This window comes from Varanus komodoensis, unplaced genomic scaffold (assembly GCF_004798865.1).
Source record: "Varanus komodoensis strain SLA01 unplaced genomic scaffold, ASM479886v1 scaffold12, whole genome shotgun sequence".
Taxonomy (NCBI): Eukaryota; Metazoa; Chordata; class Lepidosauria; order Squamata; family Varanidae; genus Varanus; species Varanus komodoensis.
This window is the reverse complement of record NW_025335349.1, coordinates 214,888-223,965: the sequence shown is the minus strand read 5'-3', so window position 1 is coordinate 223,965 and position 9,078 is coordinate 214,888. Positions and strand designations below refer to the sequence as shown.

Sequence of the window (9,078 nt, the reverse complement as noted above, 5' to 3'; positions counted from 1 at the left end):
ATACACACACACACACACACACACACACACACACACACACACACACACATTTGAAACAAAGTAACAAAGAACAACAAAGTAACAAAGTACAGTACAGTGGAGAACACTAACCTAGGTTAGGGGGAGGTTATTGTTTGGAGGGAGAGTCCCCCTCCATAAGGACACTGGGGAGATCTCTTTCGGGGGTTTCCTCTCTTCTTTATCTCTTAGCTGCAGGGTCAATTTTGATGAAGAATCTGCACATTCTTGTCACCTTTTTTTACCGCCATGCTTGCTCTGCACTTTCTTTGGAGCAATTATTCAATAAGCTTCACAGCAAGTGACCACAGGTCTGTCTGCGACTGCGAAAGGGAAAGATGGCTGCGATTGTGCTGGGGGGCAGGGGGAGATGGCTGAGATCACGATCGTGTTCATGCGGGAACATGGCCGCAATTGTGGTCATCACCCAACATGGAGTTTGCGACCTGAGGCAATTTTTTTCTGAAATTTCTCTTCATGACCCGATTTGGTTGTGAATGGAGGCATTCATGAGCTGAGGTACCACTGTAACTGCAGTGGCTGTTTTTCAGGCAAGTGAAAAACTGCCTGGAAAAAAGGAGTAGAGAAATAGCTGGGTGACAAAAAAGCAAAGTCCACTATTCTGGATTGCTTTTTTCTGCATTCTTTCCAGCTGTACAATTTTTAGGTTAAACAGTACCAAAGCTACACACAAACTTTGGCATGTGGTTTTACTATAAAATTGTATAACACATTGCCATATTGGCAGTTTTAGTGTCAATTCAATTCATTTTCTAATTATGTCCAACATAGAATTTGCCTTTTTCCCACACACCGGATCAACATTTATATCAACTTATCCACAATAACCCTGAGTTCTTTTTCTTGGGCAGCCTCTGCCAGCTGAGATCCTATCAGTGTATATATGGTACTGAATTTTTTATTTTGATGTCCATTCCAACAATCTGGAGAGAACCTTCCTTAACTGCTTGCCTCTTGTAAGTTATTTACACATTTTAAAATGCCCATTCCAGTTCAGATCCTTGGGAGACCCCACTGTTTACACCCCTCCATCACAAGAACTATTGATGCATTCCTGCTCTTTGCTTTCTTTTTAAACATTTGCCAATCCATAGGAGGACCCTCCTTGAAAGCCTACTGAGTAAACAATTGGGCCAACCCAGTCCACCCTTTGAAGCTATTTTGATCATGGGCTTTACTGTACAGTCCAGCACATAGCAGACCTGAGACCAGCAAGAGATCTTGCTGAATTCAATGGAAAGTCCTTCTGGATAAGCATGCACTGAATTGTAGCCTCAATTACCCCTCATTGGCCCCCCACACAAAGCACTTGTACAGATGTCTATTCAGAGGTAAACCCCACTGACTTATTCTGTGGTACACAAGTCTAGGTTTACACCCATGACTTCTTAATCTGGATCAGTGAACTAGGAACTGCAAATTTAAACTAATTCTTAATGTTCATCAAATGTATAGGATCCAATTTTGTATGTGAGCTTGGATACAGAGACTGGTTCAGCATTCTCAGGAAATGCTCATTCAGAATGCTGAATGAGGCTACAACCTGGAGTCCTATTTCTGTAACAATTGCATGGTAAGCAGGTATGGAACGCGGAAAACTTCAGGCATCCAATTTAATGGTCTGGGTGGATGTTGCACCTGTTGAATTCTGCCTGTGCTGAAGCTGTTGGAGGAACAGGAATCCTGCCATACAATGACAGCTTATTCTTCTCAGGATGCCTTGAGGAAGACCAGTCCAATTACTGGCTGCATTTTGTAAGGTGGGGTTCCTTTACTTCTCTTGTGAGAATGAGCCTGTTTGCTTAATGATGGTTTCCCCTGCATTTCTTCTCCGATCTCCACACTAGGACATCCCACAATAGTATTCATCTGTGAAGCCGTTTTGCCCCACTGTGTTGTGTGCGACTGAATAAAAGGCTGCCTAAGGATGGCTGGGAAACCCAGACTGCACTACGTTGAAGGGAGAGGGAAAATGGAATCCATCCGCTGGCTCCTTGCAGCAGCTGGAGTTGAGGTTTGTGCGTCCATATGGAGGAGGGAAGATATCCTGGGTGAAAGAACTAGTGACTAAAACCAGTTCCATCTTCTGCCATACAGTTAATCCGTCAGAACTAGCTCAATATCACAATAACTATGTTCCTTAAGTGGGGAGTGAGCAATATGTGGCCCTTCAGATGTTTTGACCTACAAATCCCATTATCCCTAGTCAGTATAGTCAATGGTGAAGGATGATAGGAGTTTTAGGCCAGATCATCTAGAAGGCTATATTCCCTTCCCCTGCCTTTATTGAAGATCAGCCCTGATAATACATAAACCACCGTGTGGAAGTGCTCTTAGCTATTTCAAAAACGATTCTGTTTTTCTCCCCTCTCCCACCCCAGATATATGCATCTGTTAAAATATTTCTAAATATCTTCTCTGCACAAAAGGACCAGCATGGTGAAAGCCACATTTAAAAAATAAAGAAACAAAATTGTCAAATTAGCAACACAGAAAGCCATCCTGAAAAGATCCATCGTGTCTAAAACTATGGGTTTAAACCCATCAAATAGATTTGTCCTTGTGGACCACTTAAACCAAAGTAAAGATGGGACTGATCAGACCTCCCAAGAGAGGCAACACTGCCAAAGAAAAGGTTCTGTCCCATGTCTCCAGCAACCTTGTCTCTCATGATAATGGCACGTGAAGAAGTAAGATGATGGGCCTGTTCAAATGGCAATTCAGTCTTTCAAATACCCATGCCCAAAACGGTTTATATCTTCATATTGAAGTACCAGGTGTTTGAACTGGGTCCAGGAACAAACTGGGAGCTAGTGTGGCTGGTGTAAGACTGATGTTATGTGGTCTAAAAATGCATCCCAGAAAGCCATCTGACAGCTGCATCATGCTCTAGCGTCAGTATGCAGTTGTATCCTGTGTTTCCCTCCAGAACTCAGAGAGTCATATATTAGCTGTAAACATTGCCCTTCCTCCAAGGAGCTCAGAGGTATGTGGCTCTCACACCATTTTTTCCTGCAACAATCCTATGAGATTGACTGTCAGTTCAAAGGACCATTGTGCGTTTTAAATCTTAATTGTGCAATTTAAGGGGGACGCTCCATGCAACTGAAAAGCAACCAGAGAAAAGAGCCCATTTTCGTCCCAACATTCTTTCTGAGATAAATAAAATGAAAGGCTGCATTGTAACTTGCAGCTTTCCACAACATTCCAAGAATCCTCAGCTCCTTATAAATTAAGATAAAAGGACAAGTAAAATAACCATTTCCTTCAAAATCATCCATGACTTGTTTATCATGTGCGGCAGCAACCATTTTGTCTCATTGCTGTGTTTCAGTTTGAAGAACAATTTATAGAAACAAAGGAAGACTTGGAAAAATTACGTAATGGTAAGTCTATAAGAGAATATCGAGTCTGCAAGGATGCAAGTAATTGATTCTCTAAATTAAAAAATCTGTTTGTCCACTATATATTGGAATCAGTGCCAGAATAGATAATTTTATATCTTCAATTCCCACCTTTAAAAAATTAAATGTGTACATCCTTGCCACTTTTTTTTTCATTTCAAAGATGGAAGCCTGCTCTTTCAGCAAGTGCCTATGGTAGAAATTGATGGGATGAAGCTGGTGCAGACACGAGCCATTCTCAACTACTTCGCAGCAAAACACAACCTCTATGGCAAAGACCTGAAGGAGAGAGCGCTGTACAGTCACGGCCATGTTTATTAAATTTACTTTAGGCTTGTTACCTTAGTAGAAACACAGTTTTTAATTTAAGTTACAAATGTATGGTAAAATTCGAAATCATATGCCTGAATCTGTATTCCCAGAGCTACACTATACAGTGCCTTCTAAAAGTATTCAACCCCCTTTTACTTTTCCACATTTTGTTGTGTTACAGCCTAGAACTGAAATAGGTTTTATTGGCATTGTAATCATTTGATCCACACAAGATACTCAAGCTGCAAAATATTTATATTGTGACACAAGAGCGAAGTAAACAAAAACAATTAAGTTTGCAAGTCCCTCTAAGTTGGCTTGGCAACTAAGCCAACTTTCACAACCCCCATTTTGACAGTTACTAACAGCCCCTCAGAGAAGCTATTGGATAATTATCTGTCCACACAGTGGACCTTGCACTTTGTCCAGAGCATTTAGATTCCTGGGAAATTGCAAAAGTGCAGCTCCCCTTTATCTTGGAAAAAGGCAGTTTGATGTCTGCCTGTCAAATTCTGGGTCCCTTCAGAGAGAAAGAATTAGGAGGGGGAGAGCCAGTGCCAGCTATCCTTAAATGCCCGTCAGCTGACTGCCAAGAGTGGCAAGAGTCTTTTGCCCCTTGTGCCAAGAGGCTCAGCAGTCGATTCCCTGTACCTGTGATGGGATCAGCCTGCTGCGCTCAGGCCACATGACAACCTGTCATGTGCAGAACAGTCCATGGGTTGTTATGGTGGCTCGTTGCTCACAAACAGGCCATTCTGGGGGAACTGGCCCAGGTTCACACAACATGGCAGCCCATGTTGTGGGTAGCAATCCACAATAGGTTGTCATGCCATGTGAACCCAAAAGCATGGTAGAAAAACAATTGCTTCCGGGGCCAATTACACGTGCACATAACGAAACCTAAACTTTAGCAATGCAAAGCAACCTTGGGAGAGAGAGATTTTGAGCATGGGAGAAAGAAGGGGGCTTGAGGGAGTGATTTAAACTATTTTGCGCTGCTGCCTTTGCTCGAAGTGGAGCTCCTGCATCCCTCCCAAAACTGCTTCCCACTACAATAAATAAAATATCAGAATAATTACATACTTTTGCATGCAAAGTGTCCCTAAATTGAATGTAAGCAAGATGGGTGTGTATCCCTAAGATTTTTTTATTGCTTATCGGTTCACTTAAGTAAAACACATTATTTTCTTTTATTATAATTAACTGTAAGAAAACAATTTAAAATAACAAGAAAAATGAATGGAAGGATTGCAACAAAAACGGGAAGTAACTGTGATCATGGCCTCTTTCAGGATTGACATGTATGTGGAAGGAACCACCGATCTGATGGGGATGTTTATGGCTCTCGCTTTGCATCCCCCTGATGAGCAGGCAAAGATTCTCCTGATCATTGAGAAAGCCACAACCAGATACTTCCCAGTGTATGAAAGGGTGAGTGAAGAGTCAGTGAAACATCTCGGATTAAACTGAGTAAAGTGGGGAAGCCACCATGGAATGGATTTTAACATATAGATATGAGAGACCCTGGAGTGGGCCCTTAGTTCAGCACAGCGATCTTGCTCTGCATGCAGAAGTCATGGGTTCAACCGCTGGCATTTCTGCGTAGAACTAAGGAAGGAACCCTGGCTGAATCCTGGGCAGCTGCTGCCAGTTGGTGTTGACAATACTGCCTAGGTGCCAATACTGCCAATTCCCCATAAGGTGCCTTCTTAAAGATATTTTGCCGCAAACACCCACAAACACAAGGCTGGTCTAGTTATTTTGGACCCTGAGGCAGAATATTCTGCAAAGACCTCTTCTCTTTCCTGGCAGTAAATGAGAACAGTCCTCATTTGAGCTGGTAGCCATTCGCTGCCCTTCTGCAGAGCCAGTGGGCCAGACTCTTGCTTACTGCAGGCTGTGCAGTGGGAGTCATCGTCAGGTTCTGAACTGGAGCAGGAGGAGGAGGAGGAGCAGGAACTCATGGGCTGAACCCCTCTGAAGCGCCTTCAACGTTGCTCAGTAGATTTCCCCACAACTGAGGGAGAGAATCTATATGTTTAGGAAGAGGCAGAAGGGTTTTGGGAGGGGGGCAGGAGCAGATGTGGGACCCAGTCCTTGACCCCATTTGGAGGTGTCAGGGGAGATGGGCTACTCGGCTGGAGGGGCTCTGTCAAGAGTTTCCCTGAGAGTGAATCCAGCAGCTTTACTGAGAGAGAGAGGAACTGAAAGGTTTCCAGTTTGGATTCGACTTTTTCCATGGGCAGAGGCTTCTCCTTCCAGCTCTGGTAAAATGTTATTCCGAGTGAAAGTGTGGAGTTCTAGTAAAAGAACTGCATTTCAAAGGATTGTCTTGAATTTGGGGACCAGAGAAAAGGAGGGAAGGGACCGACTCGCAACACCTTCCATGACATCCCAAATTTGAGGCAGCTGATGGAATTCTATTTCTTCTCTACTTTATCTTCACAACAACCCTGTGAGTTTGGGTAGGCTGATAGCATGTGACTGGTCCAAAGTCACTCTCTAACCACTATACCACACTGGTCTGCACCGAAACCACATGGCCATACTCAAAAGTTAAAGGGCTCCTGTGCAGGCTATCACACATTTTAAAAGCATCTGAGGGGGCTTCTCTGCCACAACAGATGGAAGTGTGCACAATTTACACCTGAATGAAAAAAATCAAGTGGCTTGACCCTGCCTTTCTATTTTACTCAAAGAAACAGGAATAATCCTCCCTTGACTTAGTACCTATCCTCAGCAGTGATTTCTTTATACAATGCAGGTTTTACAAGACCATGGACAAGACTTCCTTGTCGGTAACATAATGAGTTTTGCAGACATTCATCTGCTTGAAGCTATTCTAATGGTGGAAGAGATTAAGCCTGATATCCTCTCTAAATTCCCTCTGCTGCAGGTGAGTGGACTATAGGTCAGGTCAAGCTACATTAGTGTATGGAAGATTGTGTGTTTGCAGACCGCAATTGCAGCAACTGGATTGCTGATTTTTAAAAAGTGTCCTTCACCTAAAAGGGGATTATGCACTGTAGAAAATCAGATTATTTTATGCTGCATATATGTGTTGTTGTAAGCTGCCCAGAGATCTTCAGCTATTGGGCAGTACAAATGTTACACAGTATTATTATAATGTAGGGAAATACATGCTACCATCTTCCATTTGCAAGCTTCCCACATTTCCCACCAGTTCTATCCTCTTTCCTACCACAAAAAACCCAGCAGAGAATCCTATGACTTTCAGCATTCCCCAGCTGGCCATGCAGTGGGACTTCTTTCTGTCTGAACAAGCACAGGACTGGGCCCCATGGAGCAAACAGCTGCATGGCGCCTTTGGACTAGTAGTACTCAGAGTTGTCCATCCAGAAGCACCTCTAAAGACCCACTGTTGGTCAAAGGAAACAGTTGTGGGACTGACTGACAAATAGTCCAAGTTGGTATAATACAAGGCAGCTTCCTACATTCACACACACCATGTGAATCAAAATGCATTTTAGCTGAGAATACTGTTTTCTAAAGAGTGATGTGTAACCACAAAGATGTGCAGTTTCTATGGTATAAAAAGGCTGTATGAGTCATCATCTGTTAGGCCAGCCTTACTGGTCCAGGATGATGGGCACAGACTCAAAGAAACGTTTTGCAGCCTATGTGGAACTGGATGCAGACTCTCTTTTATGAAGCTTAAACACTTAGGGAAGACTGAATTGAGACTTCTCCCTTCCAGAGGCACAAGAATAATTTGTGACAAGATCCATTAATATGATTTCTGGTTTAACGTTTCTTTGGAGCTGTAATAAAATAGGATGTATTTATGTGGGCTGAGAGGTGGCTTCTGCTGATGTATGTTAGTATATTTGTCTTTGCATTTAAAGGAATTTCTTGGATTTTTTTAAATCTAGGCCTTCAAAACAAGAGTGAGCAACATTCCCACCATTAAGAAATTCTTGCAGCCTGGCAGCCAGCGTAAATTTCCCCTAGATGACAAGCATCTTGCCCAGGTTAGGGAAATTTTCAACATCTGAGAACATCAGTTATGAAGATTACTGCAAATACCAACAGATTTTTCCCTGACCTGTGCTCTCCCTCCATGCATGCTTCTATCTAGAAGGCCAATACTAGCTGAAAGAGTAACACTGCAACCTTATATAGGTTTACTCAGAAGTAAAGTCTATTGCTTTCAGTAAAACTTATGCACAAGTAACTTGAGACTGCGGCCTAACTATATAAATTCTTATTCTTCTTGGTAGCAGTGTCCAACCTCAGGCCAGCAAGACAAATTTAGCTCACCTGGGGTCCCACTATGGCCTCCTAGGGTTCCCCAGGTGATCTTGCCCCCTTTCTTTGGCCCCACCTCCTTTCTTTTTTACTGCTGGCCATTTGCTACTTCCCAAATTGTGTTTGCTGAGTTTTGCAGGATTTTCACCCATTCTGAAGGATTGGAATGCTCCTTCTAAGGCTTAGTTCCTGGAAATAGGACCTTTGAGCAATGAAACATTTGCTATTTTGGTCCTGTCCACTACTGGAAATCAACCCATCCCCTGATAAATTTTCTAAAATGGAATTCGGTCCTCAAGGTAAAGGTGATTCAACACCCTTGTTTTATTGCCTTAGGCTTGGGAATTGCAAAAGTATGAACAATTGACAACGCTTTTTTGTAAAAGCATCCTAAACCTCTGCCTTCCTGATGCCTTCCAGATGTCACAGGCCACAGCTCCTATAACTCCCACCTGACCCTGCAGTCAAATGGATCTGGAGGGCACCAGGTAGGAAAAGGTGTACTGAAGCCTTATTACCTGAAGAGTAATAAGAGAATAATTGTCAAAGTCAATAAGCAACACACATTATACTGATCACTATCTCTTCATAGAAACAGCCTCAAAAGGACAGTAGGCTCTATCTCACATGCATGATCTTTAGGTCCAGTCACTGTATTTGTTGCCATGTAGTAACTTTATCATTAGCAATGTTAATTTCCTGAACAACTCAATAAATGTCTCTTGCTTGCTGGCTGACTTTCCTGTTTTAATTCTATTCATTGGTATCCTTTGACAATTTGAACTGTTGTGTGAAACAAGGATTTTAGAAACACATCCTTTCGATTTCTGATAAGTGAGCTTAGAATTCAACCAAGGGGCATTTTCTCCATAAAATCATAGAATAGTAGAGTTGGAAGGGGCCATAGTTCCTGAACTATGTCAGAACCAACACAGAAAATCTCCAGAAACTCACAATCTGATCTACAGACTAATTATGCTAGATTGGAATCTGTGCTGAATAGTGAGCAATGATTTAAAGGAATTCTAAGGTTTTTTTTAATGGAAGTAAAGCC

The 9,078-nt window shown here is 42.5% G+C and overlaps 1 protein-coding gene across 1 annotated transcript; it reads left to right on the top strand.

Annotated features, from left to right (window-relative positions):
- The first annotated feature begins 1,786 nt into the window (after positions 1–1,786).
- On the top strand, positions 1,787–8,756 carry LOC123019071 (glutathione S-transferase-like). Its single transcript, XM_044421531.1, has 6 exons — positions 1,787–2,053; positions 3,374–3,425; positions 3,607–3,739; positions 5,048–5,186; positions 6,520–6,651; positions 7,649–8,756. The coding sequence occupies exons 1-6, from the start codon at positions 1,967–1,969 to the stop codon at positions 7,769–7,771; spliced, it is 666 nt and encodes a 221-aa protein (XP_044277466.1). The 5' UTR covers positions 1,787–1,966; the 3' UTR covers positions 7,772–8,756.
- Positions 8,757–9,078: the final 322 nt, after the last annotated feature.